Source organism: Rattus rattus, chromosome 4 (assembly GCF_011064425.1).
Source record: "Rattus rattus isolate New Zealand chromosome 4, Rrattus_CSIRO_v1, whole genome shotgun sequence".
Lineage (NCBI taxonomy): Eukaryota > Metazoa > Chordata > Mammalia > Rodentia > Muridae > Rattus > Rattus rattus.
The window spans coordinates 168,672,846-168,697,168 of NC_046157.1; the positions used below are offsets into that span (position 1 = coordinate 168,672,846).

Below are 24,323 nucleotides of genomic sequence, written 5' to 3' on the forward strand. Positions count from 1 at the left end.
CGATTACCTTTCTTTGAATTACAAAAGAGTTTATAAACTATTTTGTTTGGCTGGTGTGTGTGTGTGTGTGTGTGTGTGTGTGTGTGTGTGTGTGTGTGTGCTCATGTGTGTGTGCAGTTTTCTGTTTCAATGTAACACAGTCTGAGGCTTTATTGTTTGACCTGTGTAACGCCTTGAGAGCAGCTGTTGGTTTCATGACATCCCACGTGAAGGGATTAGGAAAGAAAACCAATCATTTGAGTAACCGAACGTCTCTTGGCGCTGCCAGTTTAAATGTACAGACATCTGCTGACAGATCTTACATGGAAGGGTCAGGTCCATTGAACTGTGGTTAATTCCTTTGAAGCTACATTTTTTCCCCTAAGAATTTTATACTTTCTTTATTTGTCCTTCCCATAACTAAAGGCAAATAGCTATAATTAAATGGTGTTAACGTAAGTGGCTTCTCTAATATTTGAATTTTGTTTTCTTTCCTTTGGATTCCCTTCTCCTTTGTTTGTGGATGGGCACATAAAGAGATTCCCCCATTAGTAGATTCAAGGATATACCTACTCACTGAGAGAGACTTCGTGGATACAGCATAGGTACAGCAATAATCTGTAAAAATAAATGTAATTCTGTGGAAAAGTAGCTGGTCCAGTGTGTAAGATGTCATTTTTAAACACAAATGACATAAATACATGTGAGCACAGCAAATCAGACAAAACCTCCAATAGTCATCTGCTATACTGTCATAAGGTATTGGGAAATACATATTGAGAAGCTGAGGAAGCTGAGGGCTTCAATCATTCCAAATTCTGCTTATAAAGATAGGGTTTTTTGCTTTGCATTATTAACTCTTGTTAATATTCTTTTTCACTTTGCCATTTTATAGTTCTCCACCATTATGAAATAGAAGGGAGTGATCTCTGAATTTACGTGATGTTCCTAGACTATCCACGTAGATGCCACCACACAGGTTGTGTCTGTTTAGGAACACGAGTTTCTTGTAAGATGTTTGTGTGCACTGTGAACAGGGCAGGACAGTCCATTTCTCGAAGGTCTTTCTTCACCAAGCTGTCAGTCAGCCACACCCTCCTCTTTTGAGCCAACTGGCACAGGACTCTGAGTCTGAATTATCTATCTCTGTTCATGGACAAAGCTTTACTTCTCAGAAGCCAAGCCAAGTGTTTCGGGTCTGGGAAAAGAGGAGAACGATAGTTATGTTTTTAAATTTGGGGGTGGAAAGTAAGGATGGCCTTCCCAATGTGGAAGAATCCATTATTTCTTTCTATCAATTCTGTTCAACCAGTTTTGGTTCTGTTACTTGTTTTCAAAAATATTACATAATCAGAGACCGGTGGTGAACGTTTAAGTGAACAGCCAGACAGAAAGACAAATTTACTACAACCCTTTATAAGAGGAATCAGCTGCAAGGAAATACACTGTGCTCCCCGTCCTTATTCTTCTGCAGAGGGGGGGAGACACAGAATTAGGTGTGCTGAGGTCTGATTTGCTGCTGCTCTGTGAAGGGGCACAATGGCCAATTGGAGTGGCCATTACGAGCTACTAATGATGAGTCAGAACACTCACTCCGTGCGAAGCAGACAGCACTTGGTAAGAATTGTGAGGACGTAGGAGCTTTCCATATTCCCCAATGCCAGTCAGTCAGAAAAGGAATGGACCCATATAGTCCACACCCATGCAACAAAGCCTGAAGTGTCAATAACACTTTTAAGGGATATTAAAGGGACAGGGAAGTCAAACCATGAGTAGTGAATCTGTCAATGTCAGGACATTCTGTGTAGCTTTCCAAAATGCCATTACAGAAGAAAGGGGAGTAGAGTATACGCAGAAGCTCTGTGCCATCTCTTATAGCTGTGTGGATGTAAGTTCTGCCCAATTAAAAACCTCCCTTAGAAAGGCAGTAAATCATCAGCTTATGCCATCAGGCTGGATGCACATGAGCAGACGAGTGAACCAGGAGAGTGTGGCATGTGTGGATAATGGAATCTTACTCACTCTTGAAAGATAAAATTAAGTCACTTGTAAGAAATGAGTATTGAGCAAAGCAAGTAAAACTCAGAAAACCAAATACAGTGTGTTATCTCTCATGCAAGATAACAGTTTAAGTATCATATGTTATGAAACTAGGATCGTGTCTATTTGGGACAAGGGAACGATCACATGAAGGTGAATAGAAACAAAATCAAAATGCATAACAGACATTTGAGAAAATGTCATGACGAAATGTCCGCCATTTTGTATGATGAATATACACTAATTTCTAAAACAACAAAACCTAGTAAAATAAAATATATTTCATTATACGAAAGAGACATTTTAACTGCTACTGCATATGTTTTGTAAACATACGTTTCTCTTTTGGATGCTGCTGGGTGGTTTTAACTACATGTGATAGCTCATGCCAACGGTTTTACTTAAGTTTTAGGCTGACAAAGTCAAATCAATATTTTGTGTTCAATTGAATACATCATTAATAAGAACTACTTCAGGGACGTACTGCTATCTTTCAGGAAAAAAATACCCCAAAGACCTTGCTAGTCAAGAAGCTCAGATAATTATGTGATGGATATTTTTAATGGCAAGAGGGTATGATTTAAGACTTCCTGTGCTCCTAGTGGGACCTCTACTGGTTCCTAAATAAATAAAAATAAACAAACAAACAAACTAGCTAACTAATAAATGGATGGACAATGGGTTCGAGCAGTCTGTCACCTTCCCAAGGTGATACTATGTCTTGACAGGTATTTGGTGTTATCCCAAGTCTTCTTTTGACTACTCGGTTGAACGAAGAGAAAGCACACATCTACAGTTGATAAAGTCATACATCTGTGTGTGCTGACTCAATGCTTTGGCTTTGACCACGTAGAATGATTTCTTGGTATTTGGTTCATTTACACCTTTGCCACGTAAGCTTGGGGGAGGGGCAGTCCGCCTCCATCACATGCAGCGTAAACATACAGTGGCCTCCTTGTTTGAGCTTTCACGTTCTGTGATTTCGGATGCTTGCAGTTAACCCAGTCCAAAAAGTAATAAATGGAGAAAAGTCTAGAAAGGAATAATTATATGTTTTATATGTATACTACAATGGAATCTCCTTCCACCTTACCCAAGACTTGAGTCATCTCTTTGACTGTCATCTGCCCACTGGATCCATTGTCCACTCATTATTCACTTAGCAGCCATCTCCTAACCAAACCCACAGTACCACTGTGCCTTGCCCAACTGATCCTTATTGTACTTAAAACGGCCCCAAATCCCAGGAGCTGGGATGTTCTAAATGCCAAGATCCCAGTACAGTATCTGATATAACTGGCTTTCTAAGGAAAAGCATTACTATTTAAATACATATATGTCTATTATATTTTATGCTATATTTTGTTATATTTATATTATATTGTATTTTATAGCCCAGAAGATGCTAAGTTTTTAGAAAGCAGTAGTTACTATGTTCATTTGAAACAAGTCACTCTGTCGTCATCCATTTTGCACTAACGAAAAGCTGCTAGGAAGAGAAGCTTTATGTCTCTTAGCGTATTTTTTTCAATAATAAATTCTGCTTCGTTTTATTGAAATATTTTGAATGTTCTAGTTGTATTCTTTTGTGTTCCCATGTTTAACCTTTGACTATCACAGTGATCTTTCTGGTCCCTCCTGTCCCAATAGAATTAGTACAGAGAGGTTAAAGTAAGTTAGCCTCCTATAACTTTAAAGGAAAGATTTATTTATAAACTGTGAGAAGCTTTTTAAAGAAGTGTATTGCCATGGCCGCTCCGGATCATGGCTTTCTCAAAGTGAATCTGAGACTGCATGGCCCACCAAAGCCAATGCCACAGCTCATTGCCCATCCATGGTGGTTGATAATTCATCTCCAGAGACCATGAAGTCAAGTGCCTTCCAGCCCCTCTGAGTTTGTATTGAGGTTCTCAAGTCAGTGGTCTGCATGGCTCAAGTGCCCCAGAATCGTGGGTTGTTAATTTTTCCATTTTTATGTTTTTGTTTAGCTCTTTTGACAGCAAGTTTGTTTACCAGCAAAGAGGTCTTGGGCCAATTGAAGAAGACACCATCCTGGTCATTGACCCAAATAATGCTGAAATCCTCCAGTCCAGTGGCAAGAACCTGTGAGTAAAATGGCTTCCATGCCGGCGCACCCATGCTGGGTATAAAGTACATCATTAGGTCATGAACGAGTCCCAAAGATACCCTTAACAGGAGACAAATTGGACCACTTTTCTTGGACTTTCTTAAACAAACAGTTCTGAAAACATCCCTGAGTGTTAGAATCATTGGTGAAACTCAAAGAAAAAAATCGATCCATACAGAAAACTGGCCATTTGTGTGGCTTCTTTGTAAATTGCTAAGGAACAATTTCAAATATTCTTACTACATAAAGTATTTGATGTCCCAGATCGTTAATTGGCTGGATTAATTAACATCAAGGGTTAGATGCATGGCTTTATCTTTACATTGTGTTATATATCATACATATAAATAATAATGGTTTTTCCGTTTATAATTTTTAAAATTCTATCCTGACTTGGCCTGAGCTGTAGATAGTGCTGTTAGGAGTTTACAGATGACAATCATATTCAGGATTGAGACAACTATTGATATATACGATGAAGTAAGCTCTCAGTCAGCTAGACTGATAGCTTTTGCTTTACCATTAAAATTGTATACTCAACTCACCAAGTAATCACTGGTAAGAACAAAAGACTTCTCTTCCCATCAAAAAGTGAAGACTGAACAGATATCATTTTCCGCTTTCCCTTGGTTTGCACATGTAATTTGGATCTGAAAGCCACTCATTATTTGGTCCGATTCCTAGATGGCATTTGGCAGGCAAAACCAGTTGGCTGATATTCATGGTCATTGAAAGAAAGGGACACCTGCTCCCAGAGTTACCCTGACCCATTATAACCTGGCAGCTTCCAGGACTCTGGCTGGCCCCATCTGCTTAAGCCCAGGGAAGGCCAGTTTCTTTGAAAGGCAGATAGCCTCTGCTTCCGATGCAACTACTACTGGAGATTGCTATGATGAAGCTAAGGGGTGTTTTTAAATAATATTTTCAGAGAAGTCGAGGGGCAAATTGTAATGCCATCTCTACAGTGTGTTTGAGCCTGTGTCTTTAGAGCTGTGTGCATTAATCAGAGGCAGCCCCATCCCAGAACAGAATCAACATGGAAGGAGCTGGGACAACTGCTGCTAAGTCAACTTGGCTGTCGATGCTGCGAGCAAATCAAAGCCTTGCTTGCAGTGGCCAAAACGAGAATCTAGTTCAGTTAATTAGTCTAGATCAAAGTGTTATGCACTTGGCTCATGAAAAAAAAATTCCTTGTGCCAATGCCTTACTGAGGCTAGAAACAGAGAAAGCTTGGGTTCTCAGATGGTGTTTGAACAAGGCCACCTGAGTGTATGTCCCATGTGTTAACTAACTCTGTTTTTCAATTCCACGGGTCTGTCTGTATCAGGTAGATATGCTAAATAGATTGACCTTTTCTAATGATTGTCCGACTTACCTATTTTCTGTGCCTGGAGGGTCATGGCCCGTCTGAAAGTTATTTTGTTTCCTGTTCATTATCTTCCATAGCCAGTCTTAAAGCTTTTAGGTCACATGTGGAAGATTGTTATAAGGCTGGAGAGATAGCTCAGTCAGTAAAGTCTTTACCATAGCAACCAGAGTTTGGATTCCTAAAATCCACATAAAAGGTGGACACAGTGCATATTGGTAACCCCAGTACTGGGACCAAAGTGGGGCAGGGAAACTGAGTCAGGAGGTTCCCTGGGACTTTCTAACTAGCACATCTAACCAGTTGAAGTCCATGTTCAATAAGAGGACCTATCTTTAAAAAAATAAGTTGGAAATGAATCAGGATAGACACCTGATATTGTGCACATCACAAACAAACAGAAGCCCGTATTGCTATGTTTGCTGTAATCTATTTTAATTATTCAAACTAGAGAAATCCACCGTTGTTTCTCAAGGCAGTTTGTTCTGTGTATATTCTGAGACATTAATGTTTATTATGCGAAATCTTGCATCGAACTCCATGTTATCTGTGCTGATTAATAGGGCGCACTTTATAGTAAACACCGATGGTTTGATGTGAGTTTCATTTGTCAGGCGAACTATGACTGACCAATGTCTGCTTAGGTTTTGTCACAGGAGGTCCCTGCCTGCGCTAACAATTTGCTTCACAATCCATTTGGGTCTCTCTCTCTCTCTCTCTCTCTCTCTCTCTCTCTCTCTCTCTCTCTCTCTCTCTCTCTCTCTCTGTCTGTTATACTGCTGCAAATAGAGTGTTCCTCTTTTATAAAAGGATATTGCTCTATGGTTCAATTACAACTAAATTCCTCTCTTCTGTGCCTGGAGAACTGTAACTGTGACAATGTCTGTCCATCTGTCTGTCTTGCAGGTTTTATTTACCACACGGCTTGAGCATAGATACAGATGGAAATTATTGGGTCACAGACGTGGCTCTCCACCAGGTGAGCTTCCTGCTTGGCAGTGTTCACTGAGAAGCTGAGATCTTTCAAGTTTCAAAATGTTCCGGAGTTCACTAAAGCTTTTTCTATGGCAAAAAAAAAAAAAAACAACAAATTTAGTAACAACAACAACAAAAAAAAAGGGACAATCATGTCTTTGTAAGTTCTGTGTGCAATTATGGGGCAACATAGACTCGGTCGGTGGCTTGTAAGCAACCAATACATTTCTCACAGATCTAGATTCTGGGCACCGGAGACCAGGGTACCAAATGACAGAGCCCTGCTGTGGGTTTCAGACAGGCGTCTTTCAATGTGTCCTTTCCTGAGGAGGGAGAGGAGAGCAAGCTCCTGGGCCTCCTCTTGCACAGACAGCAACCTTTCTCATGAGCTTTCGCCGTGATGTCCTCCTTCCTCCCAGCTCCCCTCGCAGGAGAAATTAGGACTGTGACAAAAGAATTTAGAAGACGCCCATGTTCAGCTGTGTCGATCCTCACTAAAGCGTTTTTACTTTTTGAGCTGTGGTAGGAAGGAAAGGTCAACATGGTGTTGGGTCTCTCTTCTCCCTTGTCCTCACAGGGCGCTCACAGCCCCACGTGGGGCTTCCCTGTAGAACCTCAGGGTCCTTCCACTTCCTCTTCCCTCTCCACGCGGCCCGTTTCCCTTGTCATTCAGTCTTATTTTTTTTCCTCCCTTTTTTGTTCTTGCTTACGTTTTGCGATTTCTTTCCTAAGCCAACTGAATTTTCTAAACATTGAAGGAACGTCTGTGTTGAGTAGGCTTTCACACTTAATCACACGTTTGTCCTTTCCAAAAGATACTGTATTTCAACCACAGAGCTGTGTTATGGCCTCACACCCACACAGGATGAGCTTGTTAAATGCACTGATTGGTGATGAAAAGCTAGGGAAAATAGGAAAGAAGAATCCCGAGCTCCAAGGTCATAGACATGAGTCACTGACGTGTTCCCTTGAGGAATTTCAAACGCATTCTGCGAATACCTATGCCTTGTGTGCTGTGTGATCGGTGTCAGATTGGCCAAAAAAGACAAAATGGAGGTGTAGATAAAGACAGTTTCCTATTTGGATAAGAAGAGTACGTCTTGTCACACTCTCATTGCTTGTTCAAATGACCTTTATTGTGTGTGTCAACGATAATTATAAAAAGTAGATAACGTTTCTGCTGTTTTTGTTTTTGTTATTTTGTTTGGTTTTTTTTTTAAGGTGTTCAAGTTGGACCCACATAGCAAAGAAGGCCCTCTCTTAGTTCTGGGAAGGAGCATGCAACCTGGGAGTGACCAAAATCATTTCTGCCAGCCCACCGATGTGGCTGTGGAGCCCAGTACTGGAGCTGTCTTCGTGTCAGACGGTTACTGTAACAGTCGGATTGTGCAGTTTTCACCGAGCGGAAAGTTCGTCACCCAGTGGGGAGAAGGTACCATTGCCCCTCTTGCTCTCCAGTCAGAATTCTTTGTCAGTAGGACCCAAGGATAGACATGGGTTTGGTTGTCTCCATATAAAATCTGTACGAATGGATTATTTCCACGAACTTGGAAACGTATAAAGCTGTCGTACCGAATTTTGAGGACTTTGAATGAACAGTGTGACTGAGGCTTCTCTTTGTTCTGTAGAGTCCTCTGGGAGCAGTCCTAAGCCAGGCCAGTTCAGTGTTCCTCACAGTTTGGCCCTTGTGCCTCATTTGGACCAGTTGTGTGTGGCAGACAGGGAAAATGGCCGAATCCAATGCTTCAAAACTGACACCAAAGAATTTGTGAGAGAGATTAAGCACGCATCATTTGGAAGGAATGTCTTTGCCATTTCATATATACCAGGTATTTAACTGTTATTGTGCGCTCTGTTGTGTCCTGTCTGCCCTGAACAAGGATTTTATTCAACGTGCTTCTTAAATAACTGTTTTATTAGTCAGAACAAGATGCTTTGTATATCAGATCTGAAATATCTTAAAGTTATCACTGCATTGTAAATTACATTCCTTTCAGCAGAAATAATGAATGCTTCGAGAAAAAAAAAAAAGCTGTTTGTATTGGGTTTAAAACGTTTCCAAACACCAGTTATTCTTTACTTACGTCATCCGATCTAGCTATTAAATGATTATTACTGCCTTCACACTATCACAGATGGTATATATCTGATGGAATCATATTCAAATACCTCTGTTTCACGTTTCTTGAGAAAGTACTGGCTGTCTGAGTACCTTGTTGCTGTGAAGAGACACCATGACCGTGACAACTCTTAGAAAGGGAAACATTGCACTGGGACTGGCTTATACTTTAGAAATTTATTCTGTTATTGTCATGGTAGGAAGCATGGTGACATCCAGGCAGACACTGTGCTTGAGAGTTCTACATCTGGATCCACAGGCATCAAACAATGTGACCCTGCGCCTGGCTTAAGCATTTAAAACCTTAATGCTCACCCGCAGTGGCACGCTCCCTCCAACAAGGCCATGCCCACTCCCACAAGGCCACGCCTCCTAATAATGCCACTCCCTGTGAGCCTATGGCATTCATGTCATTCAAGCCACCACATCGGCCAACTTATTTAAAGCAGAGAAAAATGTAAAGTAACAGAGCTTGTATCTAAATGCCAATAGAATACCGATTTCTTTAACATTGTTACATAAATTGTAATGGTTTTAAAAGTTTTCAAATGAAATTTGAAAAAAAAATACAAACTCATAAAATAAGATATACATAATTCACATTCCAAAATAAATTACCAGAATATTTATTTGTATTAAGCCACTTAATATTTTAAGTAAAAGCTTATACACATCTCGGAATACATTATGAACTGTATCTAGCTTTGTGTTAGCAAACATTAACTATGCTCGTCCTTTAATTGCTACACCTCTTATGCCACTAAGGCATAAAATCAAAGGGCCAGGTGACTAGATGAGGGACAAGTTGGCATTCCCTGAGAAACGTGTAAAAAATAAATAAATGAAAATCTTCATTCATGTCAACAAAAGATACATCCTGTAGTTGGCTTTACTACACATTCAAAGAAATAATCTGTAAGAAATTTCAATTAATAAGGAATATCATTAAATAGATAAATTTTTTTTAAATATAGAAAAAAATAAGAACCCAGGTTAAAACAGAATCTAAGTGAGAGCCAGTGTCTTCCCGTATCCTGTGGCAATAGTGTGTGCTCAGAGATGAAACGTGTTGAACATCGGTTTGCATTACACGCACTCTTTAGGCTTTGCAATGCTCAGGCCCAAACACAGAACCCATGAATGAATCACTCTACCTAATCATTCTATCTAATATGAATGATCTATACTCTTAGCCTCTTCTAAAGTGTATTCTTTAGTGGATTCTTTGAAAACGCACCAAACCCAGTCACTATTGCTGATGCCAAGAAGTGCTTGCTGACTGATATGGATTCCTCCTGAGAGGCTCTGCTAGAGCCTTACTGATACAGATGAGGATGCTTGCAGCCAACCATCGGACTGAGCACAGGGACCCCAATGGAGAAGTCAAAGGACTGAAGGTTCCTGTGCAACCCCATAGGAAGAATAATATCAACAGACCAGAGCCCCACCAACCAAAGAGGTCACATGGGGGACCCATGGCTCCAGCTGCATACGTAGCAAGGGATGGCATTGTCTGGCACCAATAAAAGGAGAAGCCCTTGGTCCTGTGAAGGCTGGACCCCTCAGTGTAGGGGAATGCTAGGGTGTTGAGGTGGGAATGGGTGGGTGGGAGGGGGAGCACCCTCAAAAAAGCAGGGAGAGGGGTATGGAAAAGGGGTTACAGGAAAAAGGAATAACATTTGAAATGTAAATACATAAACTATCCAATGGGAAAGAAAGAAAACGCAGTGTGCAGAGTAAGATCTCACCATTTCTCTTCCTTCACCGCATACGAGCAAATGTAGTTTTGCCACAAAATGTGTTCATAAGGAGGTGCTTACTTTTTTCCCTGTGACAGTTTGTCTTTAGCAATCTGAAACACATATCTCACATTTACAAGCTGGAGTTGTCTGAAGTCAGATTACGTCTTCTATGCTGTAATTCCCCAAGCCTTCCTGGCATTCTCCTCTTACTCTTGCTGTAACAAGGTAGACCTTACCTAGTTTTCAAAACATAAGCAGATGCTCTGAACTGATTGGCTTTGATAACTGAAATTCTCCCCCATTTCTACTGAGGATACCTATTATATCTAAGGCTAAATGCCAGGGTGCATGTACATCAGTAACCGTGTATCCTAATTTCTTATGGCTGCCTACCTGGAGCAAGTTCTCCAGCGTCTTGCTTTCCTATTTATACAAAGGTTGATTATCTAACCTGTTTGGCCCAGATCTGGTGACTCACGGCTAAGGATTTTTCATTGTTGGCAAACGTCGGGACCAAGTTGACCATAACTATATTGCCTATTCGTATGATGTGCTTTCTATTTTAAGGCCAATATTAATCCATATTTTAAAGAAAGACCACGCCTCTCGTCACAGGTTTCCTCTTTGCCGTAAACGGGAAGCCTTACTTTGGAGACCAAGAGCCCGTGCAAGGATTTGTGATGAACTTTTCCAGTGGGGAAATTATAGACGTCTTCAAGCCAGTACGCAAGGTACCTACATGCACTGCCTCATGGAGTTGTTATAGGAAGTTGAAAATGTGAATATCAGTATTCAATTTTTCAAACAGAGAAGCTGCGATCAGTTTCTAACCGTCCTGCCTTGTTATGATGCTTACCTAAAACAAATGTCCTTGTCTTTCCCTAGACTGTCCATATTTCCAGACAAATGTTAGCCTGTTCAGTTCTAAGGTTGTAGCAGAATCGGCATACAATGACAACCTTATACTTAGCAAGTCAATATAGATGCACCAACTGACAGATGGTAGACAGACAGACATATGTTTCCTAGTTTTATTCAGGCAGTGAAGAGACCACATTGTAAACGTACTATTATAGTTTCTTTAGCACCAGCAGGTAGCTATTGGTAGTCCAAAGACTGTGACAGATAATGAGAATCGAACACAGTGCTTTGTAGGACCTGTTCGAATTCTGAACACTTGTCTAGGTGAGTGGTTAAAGGCTTCCCAGTAATTGGCCGCTGTATATTTTAACAGTGCTTTTTATGCACGCAGTGACTACAACTAAGTGTTCCGAGGGCTTTTTCTTCCCGCAGTACTGTACATACAGAGTAATTGTCAATAGCAAGCCCAGTACTCACGCACAATGCAGGCATGCTCTAAGGGTCCATTATCGGTAGAAAAATCAGCCTGCTAAATTGCTTAGGCAAGGGCTATTTTTCCCAAATATGGAAAGGCTTATTGGGTCTACTTAGATCAAAATGGCAACTATCGCAAGCCACTGAACAAAGAACGGCTTCTTATCATAATTCTTAAGTTGCCTGTTAGGATACGAAGATTGCTAGGTGAGAAAAAAGAACTATAAAATGTCTCAGAATTTAGAAATCTGTCTGTAAGAAGGTGGACAGTCTGGGACCTATCAAAGTTAACCATAGGTTTTAGGTTTTATACTAGATCTTAAGGATATAAGGATGTACAAGACAGGACACCTTTGTTAGGAACAAAACAAAGTAAATATGAACTTAAGAATTCCATCCCAGGGTCTCCTCTGGTGGGTCTCTGTTTATAGTTTGCAAACATGAGTTTTTCAGAAGATATTCCATCTGAAAAGCAGTGTGCAACCCATCGAAATCATTGCATCTTTTAGAAGGAAAATCATTCCGTTGAGGGCGCATATTTTACCCACAGAGTTTTGGCCTCTCTTGATCTTTAGAACTGCTCTTCTGTGAGCTGACGTCCTCATACTTAGTGATGAAGAAGAGAAAGCTATTACTCTACTTTCAGGTTTACAGTTTGCCTTAGCAGAGTGCTTGGCTTTCTTGTTCTTTCCGTGATAGTGTCTGGTATCCGGTAGGTTATTGAGTTTTAATTGAAATGCACATCTGTACACCAAAACTGAGGGAGAAGCAAAATGCCTCCGCTCATAATCATATGAATAGGTCTGAATTAGAATTTCAGAAAGCATTGTCCCTAAACATTAGCAGTCACCCGGCTCGGGATGAATAAGGCCCAGTGTGGGCGGTCAGTACGTGGAACCTGAAGAGAGGCTCCTGCTGAGACAAAATGTGTTCTTCCTTTCAGAGAACAATTTATAGTATCACCCCCACGGACACAGGAGAAGTAGCCTGGGTTGATTCAGTAAAATGAAACAGGTTTATGGACCTCTCAGAATTTCCACTTATTAATTTTAATCATCATAAAGATTCAAAATTAAAAGAAATAATGTGGAATAAATAATTAATACTGAAGTCAAAGGTCAAAGATCAAGTTTTTACACCACCTCTTCTCCGTGCCCATCTGTTGCTGCTTCCCTCACATCGAGCGAATCTTTCTCTTCTACTGTGGCAGTCTTAGGAAGTGTTCACCTCTGAAAGTTTGTCCTCTTAACCTTAGGGTAAGGGAAATAAGGCAGTAAGACTAATAAAGGTGGTTTTATTCCTCCGTATGAACACTCAGGTAACCCAATACCATTCTCTTTTCTCACGTATTATTGGCATCTTTGTTAAAACTGAGGCAGCTGTGATCGTGTGAGCTTAAGCCCGGGTCTTTCATTCTGTAGTGTTTCTTTTCGGTGCACGGCATGGATGCAGAGGCACGTGACTGCCCAAAGTGCCCAGGAGAGATGAAGGTTAAGTGATCAGCAGTATATACGCCCCACCTCTGAGGCTCAGGGAATACTGCGGAAGAGGGGACAGAGGGAACAGAGGGTAGGGAGTAGGGCTAGGGTGTGAAATAACTGTTCCAGTCATGAGCCCAATGCAACTGTGCTTTGTACACAGAGGCTGCTGGAGAATCGGCCTGTCCTCGAGGGCACTGTCTGCTCCTGCAGAGGTCCTAAGTTCACTTCTCAGCATCCACATTGGTGGCTCACAACCACCTGTACCTCTACCTCCAAGGACGCAGTGCCCTTTCTTGGCCTCGGTGGACGCTGTGCTCACATGCGTGTACCTCCACCCAGACACAGACATATAAGAGCAATTCTAATATAATAAAAGCAGAATGGACCTGTTACAGCCAACCAGGGTGGAGCAGCTTCGTCGCCACTACTGGTTCCCTGCCTAGCGACTACCAATAAAGTATGGGAAACAGGGCATTACTCACGAGTGTGTGAGGGCCCACGGCTACAAGGGTGGCCCTGGCTAAACTGATTGGGTCTCAAAACAAAAACAGACAAATACGATAAATGTGGAAAGGGGACTTTAAGGGAGGAGAGAGGGTTGAAAGAGGTCGGAGGGACATGAGCGAGCTTGGGGAGCAAGACCCATGTATGAAAATGTCTGAGGAGACATTTAATCATCAGTCTTTTAAAGACAGGAGAAACATGAAAGAAAAAGTAAACATGAACAGGCCGCCACATACCGAACTAAACTGCCCTGAAAAAAATAAAACAACGTATGAGTTTTCCGTTTTTAAAAGAATTTGGAGTCAATGTCATAGGTCCCCTTAGCTTTTCCTCGGTGCCTAGAACTGTGCCTCGCAGAGTCAGGACACAATGAATGACTGCCATTGACCAGGTTGCTTTGGTGGGAAGTAAGGCCACGTTCGTTTGAGTCCTGTGCCATGTCTAGTTGCCCTGCCATTCTGTTACCGGTTCGAGTACAGCCTCAGCCCAATAACAAACGCCTTTGCTTTGACAGCACTTTGACATGCCTCATGATATTGTGGCTTCTGAAGACGGGACTGTGTACATCGGAGACGCACACACAAACACCGTGTGGAAATTCACCCTGACTGAAAGTAGGTTGGGCTATTTTAATTGGTTCACGTTCATAGCGTTTCTATCTGTAACTTCCGTCTGTTTTGTTGTTTAAAATGGGAAACAAAAACATTTGCTTTTTTTTTTCTTTTCTTCTTTTACTGGATTCTTTTTTATTTACATTTCAAATGTTATCCCCTTTCCTGGTTTCCTGTCCATAACCCCCTATCCCATCCCCCTCCCCCTTCTTCTATGAGGGTGCCCCCCCCACCCATCCACCCACCCCTTCCCACCTCAACCCCATAAGAACAACAATACCAGCTAGCATTTGCTTTTGTTCTCTCCTTTTAAACATTGGGAATAGGAAACAGGGGCTGGAAGGGAGTCTGGGTTTGGGGTTCAGCACATGGCTGGTATCTTTGGCTTTTATTCCTCACACTACAAAGGATGGAGAAATGAAGAGAGATGAGAGGGTGGGAGGAAGGGATAGGGTCCTTATTTGGTATCTATTTCAGGGATTAAAAATAAGTTTTTTAAAGTGGAGAGAGAGGGTTGTTTGGGGTTTGTTTTTTTTTTTTTTTTTCCTTCCTGGCAGTCACTGCCTTGTTTCCAGAGACACTCCTCAGGAAATGTTTGATGTGTGAAGTAACGTCTGTTACATTAAAAGCCAGTGTTAATTCCAGCTTGGTTTCAGAAGGAAGAGACAGCTTTGGCAAAGCAGAGGTTGTCTTGCTGCCACAAGATATCACCCCATGTCGCTCTCTGTAGTGCTGGGCTCCAAGGGACACGCAGCCTCGGTCCCTGACACTTTGGCCTCAGCTTCCCTGCAGACACTGAGTTGATGTTTTGATTGAACTCAGAGCGTACAGGAACTGATTTGCTCTATCAGAGTCTAGCCAGTTGGTGGATGAACTGTTAGGTTTGGGAGTTGGGGGTGGGGAAGGAGAGAGACGCTGGGATAGATTATGTTAGGTTCATAGAGCAGTTTCGAGGGGACACTGAGCTGGATTATTGAGAAGTAAGGCATTTGTTGGAAAAGTTATTAATGTCACAGATAGACAGAGGAGAGCAACGGCACGACAGGGACTCTGAAGAGAGTCCTGGCCACAGCACCAGAGACAGATGGAATGGCTGTGGTCTGGGAAGACAGGAAGCAGAGCTCTTGTGGCCGAAGAGGGGGTCTGCTCTGGCTATGTGAAGAAGGGCGAGGTTTCACAAGAAGAGCCCCTCGGCCCTGCTCAGGGTCCCAGGCAAGAGTTAGAGGGAAGATATGAGGCCAACATCCATCTTAATGCTAAGTCCCTTCACAAATGAGAAAGGGCCCTAGGGTGTCTGATAGCCAGGGACTCACTGCGGCTCAGTAGGGTGCGCATAGACTCTGTCAGAGGAGGTTGCTGCAGATCTGCAGGAGGGATGCTGGATGCTGGCACTGTAGCTCTGCAGGGATGTTAGAGCTCTTTCACTTCACTGTGGACATCACTAAAAGTATGCTAAGCCTAGTCCCGGGTTTCAGGCTATAAATCAAAATCTTCCTTATCTGAAGTTCACTGAATGTTTACTTGGCCGAAAACATCCAATCTCCAGAAATGCTTTTTAAATATCCTGGAGTCTAAGCGACAGGAGATAGCGGTAATTGGCAAAGCATTTAGGGAGGATAAGTTTGAGGCATCAAAAGCTGCAGCAGATAGTTATAGTAGGTAAAGAGTTAATAAGGGCATGAAGACTTGATTGATACAATTCTGTCAATAACAGCACAAGTTCAAGCCCTAACGAGGAAAGAAAATAATTTGTTGGAAGAAAAGTGAAATCAAGAGTCTATAAGCTTCAATCAGATATAATGTACATTTTATATCTCAGTTTGGCCAGTGCTGTATTCAGTAACATTTGAGTTTTGAGTTAATCTTTGAGTGACTTTTAGTGTTCTGAGGTAAGAACCCAATTAGAGTGAATAGTCCTGGCACAGATGTGACAAAGTGGCTCATCGGGGAAAAAACGTTGTCTTAGTCAGGGTTTCTATTCCTGCACAAACACCATGACCAAGAAGCAAGTTGGGGAGGAAAGGGTTTATTCAGCTCACACTTCCACCAAAGGAAGTCAGGACTGGGACTCAAGCAGGTCAGGAAGCAGAGGCCATGGAGGGGTGTTACTTACTGGCTTGCTCCCCCTGGCTTGCTCAGCTTGCTTTCTGACAGAACCCAAGACCACCAGTCCAGGGATGGCACCACCCACAATGGGCTGGGTCCTCCCCCTTGATCACTAATTGAGAAAATGCCTTACAGCTGGGTCTCATGGAGGCATTTCCTCAAGAAAGGCTCCTTTCTCTGTGATAACTCCAGCTTGTGTCAAGTAGGCACACAAAACTACAGCCAGTACAGCCGTATTCTGTTCATGATTTCAGAGGGTTCAGACCTTGGTTGTTTACGAAGGAAATCACAGCAGCAGTGTCATGTGGCACAAGAAAAGAAGCAGGAAAAGCACGCCCCCGCCTGTCACCTATTTCTCACACTGTAATAAAGCTACCATATCAGTTCCACGCTGGAAATAACGCGCGACTAAGTCAGAGCTGTCGGATCTCAGAACCTCTGGAATTATCCACAGACAAACCCAGTCCTGCCCTACCACTCCTGTAGGGGGTTCTTAATCCAGTGAGGAATGGGGGAGAGGCCAGGGGTCCAGCCTGTGCTTCCCCAGAAGTCACTCACCTTTCCCCTGTAAAAGTTGCCTTCAGCACTTATATTTTCAATGAGGACCCTGAAAGCATGGGCAGACGGAAATAAAACTAAAGATAGATAATCCTCAAATAACCGACAAGTTAGAATTTTTAAAAAAAGATGTGTGTGTAATACATATATAATGTATTACATATATTATATTGTATACATATTACATAATATATTTGATATGTTATAATATATAATATAATACATATAGGTACTATATAATAATATATAATATATATATTATACATATATTATATAATATATTAATATATAATAATACGTATATTATATAATAATAATATAATACATATAGGTATTATATAATATATTGCAATGTATTATTACATATTATAATTAATATCATATTAATATATATTAATGTTATACATAAAATATATATAAATTTACACATATAATGCATATTATATTATATATCAATGACTATATATTAAATACCTTTTTAAAGATGAAAATGTCTGTAGAAATATGGCCATAGTCTTTTTTTTTCCAAATAGTAATTTTTTTGTTTTATTAAGCTGTCTATAACACCCTAGTATTAAACACTCAACAAAAGAATGTCACGTGAAAACAGCTATCAAAGTTCAAGTCACGAGCTGTTCTTAAGCTCTCCAAGAGAAACAGGAATAATAATGTGTGTGTGTTTTGAAAACTCTAAGTGTTGCTGATATACATCCCTGACCCCTGATTTAAGAGCAGTACACTGTAGTATAAAGCTTCAGGTTAAAAATCCCTTCAGCATAATGGAGATCAGAATAAATTAGGGAAGCTGGGCCTCTGGCCTGGGGAGTTGTCAGTGTTTGCAGTCTAGAGTTTCGTCAACTTCACAGAAGCCTGCTGTCCTGCTTGGCCTCTCTGCTGCTGTGTTAAACAGGGACCAAAACTGACCTGGTTAGGCTGTGTGTTTGAATGGCATTTTTATTAAGCCACTGAGGGAAGGAACCTGGAAGCAGAAACCGAAGCAGAGAGCGTAGAGGGCTGCTGTTTGGGGGCTCGACTCCATTCCTTGATCAGTCCTCCTCCTCACATAATCCCAGAATCACCTATCCTAGGGCGGCACTGCCCACGGTGGGCTTGGACCTCCCACACCAATCTTTAATCAAAACAATGCCCTACTTTCCTGCCCACAGCCAAGCTGATGGAGCAGTTCCCCGGCAGGGGTTCATCTTCCAAGGTGACACTGGTTCCTGTCAAGGTGACCAAAACGAACCAGCACAGCCCGTGTTCCAGCATGGCACTGTTCTAGAATTGTATGCCTTCCCAGTGAGGAATCGCCCCACGCACTTCCAAATTAATAAAGGGAAAAGCTCTTTAATTATATCAGGTGACTGGCCCTGCCTGAAGCACAGAAGAGAACCAGCCTGTAACAGAGAAATTTACCAGTTCATGCAGATCTTAGATTGATCTATTCCGCAAACACTGCCATCCCTGAGTCTCTTTTAGGTCTAGTCCCCAGCTAAGACTTTGAACAATTTAAACACAGACAGGACGCTGCAAGACAAGGTACTTAGATTGATGGGAAATGTGTGCAGCGTCTGAATTATTCCTTAAGTGCACCAGTGTCCCTGCTGTTACCAATAGCTGTTACCCAGGATCATCTCACACACTTGGCGGACTTGTCCTTTTTCTGGTGACAGCACCGGGGGTTTAATGGTAGAGCAGGACTTAAAGGTGCGGTGGCCCTGTGCTGTTCGCATGCATGTGTTGTGTTTTATAAAAAAAAGAAAGAGAGGCCAAGGAATGTGTTCGGTAGAGGTGGGGTATACTGCTGGGGGGGGAAGCAGGTGCCTCTGCAGGCCCAAGATGAGGCACCCCTTCCCCGTCAGGGAGGAGCCATAGGACTTACAGAATAGAGTTTATTTAAGGCATGGGGTGGAGAGTTGAGGGGGGGGAGGGGGGAGAGAGAGAGAGGGGAGAGAGGAGAAGGAGAGAGAGAGAGGGAGAGAGAGAGTGCATGAAGAGTCAGGGGAGGGTGGAAGGCAGGTGGGGGAGTGCAATGGGGGGGAGAAGGGACGGAGGGGGGAAGAGGGGAAGAGAGCAAGAGAAAGAGGAGGGGGCGGAGCAGCCCCTTTTATAGAGAGTCAGGCACGCCTGTCTGTTGCCAGGTAACTGTGGGCGGAGCCTAGAAGGAATGCTAACACAGTTAACTGCTCACTGGGGCTGTAGTCTTTCTTAGGGGAACAGAGCCTGAATGGAGGTCGGTTTGGGCGAAGAACATTCATTAGCAGAAGTGTTTTCTCAGCAACCCTAAAATAAACTTCAATAATGGCACTGAATTTTTTTTTTTCCTCACGGTTTCCTAAGAAGTCTGGTTAGTTCACTGCATGTTCACTGCATACCTTCCAGTCATATTGGAGTCAGCACACCGTTTGTGAAATTCTACTTTGCATAACTTAATAATCTAAGCAAGTTTATTGATAAACCCCACAATAACCATTTCTCACCTCAAGTTTCTTAGGCATCAGTAGAAACAGCCTTCACTGTAAGACGTCGTCCATGGGCAAACGACGTAAGCAAGGGAGTGGTAAAACCTCTGAACTGAACCATTCCATTCCTTGGGTAGAAAGAAAGCTCTACTGGGGATCAAACTGCCTGCCGAGGCTGTCTATCTCTGAGGCCCGGAGCACAGAGAGAAGCAAAATGGTGGAAAAGCAAGTGGAAGGGAGCCTTTGAGCTGACACAGGCTGTACAGATTAAGTGGGAATTAGATGCTCTTGTCCTAGATAGTTGACCTTTGGGAGCAGATTGAGGAAGTTCCAGTGAACAGAGATGCCTGAGGAATGCTGAACTGAACATCTGTTTACCCAATAACAATCCTCTGTTTACCAGCTCTGAGACCTTCTGTTTAGGACATTGTCACCAGCACTGCTATCTGGGAGGGGCGAGAGGGATTGAGAGGGTGGGGGTGTTGTAAACAGAATTTTGTCACCAACTCTGCCATTTGAACCTAACAATCAGAACTACCTGATATTTTAGAAACATGTAATGTTATGAGTTCTCAAAGGACAACCCTATTCTGAATAAGTTATCAAAAATATTACCTCAACTTACCTAAGAAGGTTTCATGAAGGAATCATGATCTTGACCTCTAGCCTTTGGAAATATATGTAACTGAATAAAGCTGGTATGAAGGTTAAGTTTTAAATGTTATTTTCGGGGATCCTGATTCTTCTCTTGTTGTGCCGTTACAGAAATGGAGCATCGGTCAGTTAAAAAGGCTGGCATTGAAGTCCAGGAAATCAAAGGTTGGTCAGAGTCCTCTCTTAACTGTGAAACTTAAAGCTCTTTTGTTGGATTATTTTTGGCTCTTGATTGCAGCTTAAAAATTATCAGGCTAAAAATATAGAATGTGGTAAATCATCGCTCCCCTCTGCTTTGTGCTGAGCCCTTAAGCCCGCATGTCTCGACTTCTTTGTGTGCTGAAGGAAATAGTCATAAGGACCTCCAATCATTGCTGATTCTCAGTAATGGAATATGGATGAGGATTTAAGAAATCTATAACCCATGAGCCAGAGATATGCAGAAAGAAAAATATTCAGCTAGTTGTATTGGGAAGTATTTTTGACTTTATGTAAGGTAGAAAGGGAAAATAAAAAAGATTTTTGGTATGCTAGAAAAGCCTGCATGAACTCTCATGTACCCAAGTGGAAAATTTTGGTGGGCAACTTTCATTTGATACAAAACATTAGCATGTCCCCAGTTAACTCCTATCAGCACAGCACAGCCAACAAGATTGACTGGGGGCTTCTTTGTAAAAGACAATGTAGTAAGTCTGAGAGAAAAGACAGGACACCTGACCTCAGGGAAGTCACTGCCCAGGTAAGAGCTCATACCCATTGACACACAATATCCAAAATGGGCTTAGCTCCCAGTGAGTGGCTACTATTCCCTTTCAAAATCTCTGACAAATTACTTTTCCCTGCCTGAGAACCACTTTGAATCTGTACTTTTTCTACAGTGTGTAGGCTTTTGACTGGTGCTTGTCCTTAAGGGCTCGTCCTAAGCCAATTCCACTCTTCAGACTTAACCCCAGGGTGAAGGGGTTCAGACTGAAGTCCAAGCATCTTTGGTGTCTTGCTCATGGCAGTAGGTTAAAGAGACAAGCGAAGAAGTCAGAAGCAAAAGGAAGTTGATGTAGGCAGAAAGGAAAGGCCGCAGCAGGCTCAGCTCAGCATTGAGAAAGCTGAGGTAACATTGTAGCAAAAATAACTGGGGGTGTTTGACATTTGTAGATTCTATCTAAGGGACAATATTGAGTGACATTCCTGTTACTCAAAAACAGACACAAGCCTTAAATCATCACCATTTACAGTTTATTATTGATGCTATGTTTATCCCCAAATATGGGTGATAGAAAAGATATTGCCGTTAATAACAGCTATTACTGGAACACTCTAAATGGACAATACAAACATTGTCAAATGTCACCGTTATATTAACCATATGATATTTATCTTACATAGAAGGAACTAGGGATGGGTATTACTGAGGAGACATGTTTAAGTCAAGTTTTAAATGCAGGTCTGTCTGATGTCAGATCCTGTACTCTTAATCAAAACATCAATCTATTCATTATAAATTCTTCCAAGAAACGCAAGTTAGGAATGATTTGCAGTGTGTGTTGAAATCTCTAGAATTTTAAATGATTTTAATCTATTTCTGTTTAAATATGTTCCACCACAACACTCTTGATGGTAATATACTAGCTAGCATGTTGAGAACAGCCCAATTACCCTGACCTCTCACCTCACCTTGGCTGCTGGATGAAGAGAAAACAATGAATCTGTTCAGATGGAAACTCCCCTGTCTGGTGGCAGAACCCAGAAGTCGAAATAATAAATCTTATTGAAATGTCTGCCTTGAAAGTCCAGTTTTACTAGTCCGGAATATCCCAACCCAAATGGAGATGCTCTGCTCCTTGAACCCAAATCATTCTCATCCTTTTCTAAGATTATATTCATATTCCAAGAGAAATACAGATCATGCTGGATCTCTAGAGATTATCGTTCATCAAAAGCATGAGGCTAACCTTTGTAACAAAGGCCAAGGCAAATTCATAATTGGCAGCAGGGGTGTTTGTTAATTTTGTAACTCTAAATGCCAGTTCCATGTGATGATACTTCTCTCCACAAGTGTTTGCATAAGTGAGCAATTCTAACAAGGCTTCAGAACCAGCATTTCAAGGGAGTCTCAGAAGTAACTGGAGATGACACAAAGCCTATGGCAAGGGTTAAGAAGCTCAAATAGAGTCACTAGGAATGAAATGCATAGCTCACGCCGTCCCCTGTGCAGCCGGGTGAAGGTGACAATCGCGATCAGTCTCCAAGTAGAGAGAAGAAAAAAGAAAGCTGCCAAGTGCACCTTAGGCCCTATGGAAGGAGCCCTTTAGAAAGGGCTGAGAGGGCGAAGGTGGACCGTGCATGAGAATGAAGTTCCTTTATGCTGTATATAGATAGCTCTCATGTTTTCCTAAGTTACATGCTAATGAGCTTTCCAAAATCTCCATCCTTCAGTTGTGTCTGTCACTAGCTAGGTAGCAGTTGCTGTATTACTGCATTGAGAATGTCCCTTCTTTCCTGTCTATTATTCCCATTGTTCTTATTAAAGAAGAAAGTCTGCAGGGGGTGCCAGGGTGTGGGGAAGTGTTCAGGTCTACACACACACACACACACACACACACACACACATTCATTAACATGCATGCAAACATGCATGCAGTGAATGACTGAAAGAAACAGCTTGCTATTCATAGAAAGCAGCGATGAACTTGCTAAGTTACACACCACTTTAGACTTTCTTGGCTTCCACAGTTCTGGTATTTTGGATGTTATCTACTAAAAATATATGATCATTCTAACATTTGGAATAAACTGAGATGTGTTTACAATTTAGAAGGGTTTTTTTTTCTTTTTTTTTTTAACACGGTCATTTTAAAATGTCTTATTGCAAAGGCAAAATGAATAGATAAATAAAAGACTAAAATAACAGAGATATACAAATGCTATGTGATCACCCTCACAATGGAGGACAGTGTTTTAAGAAACACTGCTTTGGAGAAGAAAAAAAAGTACTTCTTAAACAGCCTTTAAAACCATGTTTATTTCTGTATAGCTAGAGATGCTTTGACAGCTGCTGGTTTTATAAGATTGTGAGACACTGTCGTTCTAGGCAGGCTGCATGTGGCATCTTCTATGCTGGGAGAGCATCATGGTCTATTCCCTTTTATCTTCCGAAACTCAGGCATAGGCTAATTTTAGAGTCTTTCTACCTCCTCCTGCCTGTTCACCAGGGATGCTCTAAACTATGGGAACACGTAGTAAAGAAATTTCCCGATAAAGAGTGAAGCAGATTTCTGAGACTCCCTTTGGGCTGTGTATCATTTGAATGGGGTCCCTAGCCTCCTTGGCGGTGCTATGTTGGACTTTTCACCTTACCTACGCGGTCCTCTCAGCAATATTGCTTTTCTTTCTAAGACACGGAGACATTTTAAAACTAACCTAAAAACGAATCTTAAAAAAATAGAACCTTTTAAAACCTAAACATATTTTGGTGTATTCCAAATGTTAGAATGAGCAAGTATTTTTAGTAGATTACATCCAAAATGCCAGAACTGTGGAAGCCAAGAATGTCTAAAGTGGGGTGTCACTTAGCAAGCTGGTCGTTGTGTCTCTTCTGCTTTCTATGAACGCTAGGCTGATTCAGTCTATAACCGACATCGTCTGTGGGCCTCTCCGTTTAATGTAGCTCAGTCCGGCTGTGCCTCATCAGTGACACAGGGTGTAAACTGGCATAGGCATTGTGGCAAAAGCAGAAGTAACAAAAAAAAAAAAATACTGGCTAATAAGTCCACTAGCATCTACGGCTTTCAAATAGAAAATTACATACATTCTTGAGTACCAGGATGCAAATAGGTCTTATATTTAACCCCGTGATCCCATACTCAAAACTCTTCTTCCTGTTTACATTGGAACAGTTTTAAATATAAAATAATTGCACCTGTATCTTCTGTGATAACAAAGAAGAGGGCAGAAAAGTGGTCAGGCCTGTGAACTAATCCTTTTCCTCCTGCGCTCTTTACATTTTGAGAGCCAGGCACGTGAGCGTGTGGAAGTGTAGTTTCTGCTTTCGTAAAGTAGAGGGAGCGAAATGAAGACGACGTTAGGGCTGTCAGGAAAACGGTGAGCATGGTGCCCGCTCACGAGCTTTGTGTGTGGATTAGAGAGCAAGGCCAGATACAGCACAAGGGCTCAGTAAGGGAAGAAAGGTAGCACAGAACACTGAATGGAGCACTGTCACATCTCCCTGTGTTTGTATCATCAACCGGATGGGAAGTGTCCTGAGGG

At 41.8% G+C, this 24,323-nt stretch overlaps 1 protein-coding gene across 1 annotated transcript in view; it reads left to right on the forward strand.

Annotated features, from left to right (window-relative positions):
• Pam (peptidylglycine alpha-amidating monooxygenase) overlaps positions 1 to 24,323 on the forward strand; it is a 259,796-nt gene that overhangs the window by 229,883 nt on the left and 5,590 nt on the right. The window contains exons 18-24 of the mRNA XM_032901702.1: positions 4,008 to 4,124; positions 6,420 to 6,492; positions 7,710 to 7,920; positions 8,117 to 8,317; positions 10,965 to 11,080; positions 14,184 to 14,283; positions 20,172 to 20,225. Coding sequence (XP_032757593.1) covers positions 4,008 to 4,124; positions 6,420 to 6,492; positions 7,710 to 7,920; positions 8,117 to 8,317; positions 10,965 to 11,080; positions 14,184 to 14,283; positions 20,172 to 20,225 — 872 coding nt within the window. The remainder of the gene's footprint in view (positions 1 to 4,007; positions 4,125 to 6,419; positions 6,493 to 7,709; positions 7,921 to 8,116; positions 8,318 to 10,964; positions 11,081 to 14,183; positions 14,284 to 20,171; positions 20,226 to 24,323) is intronic.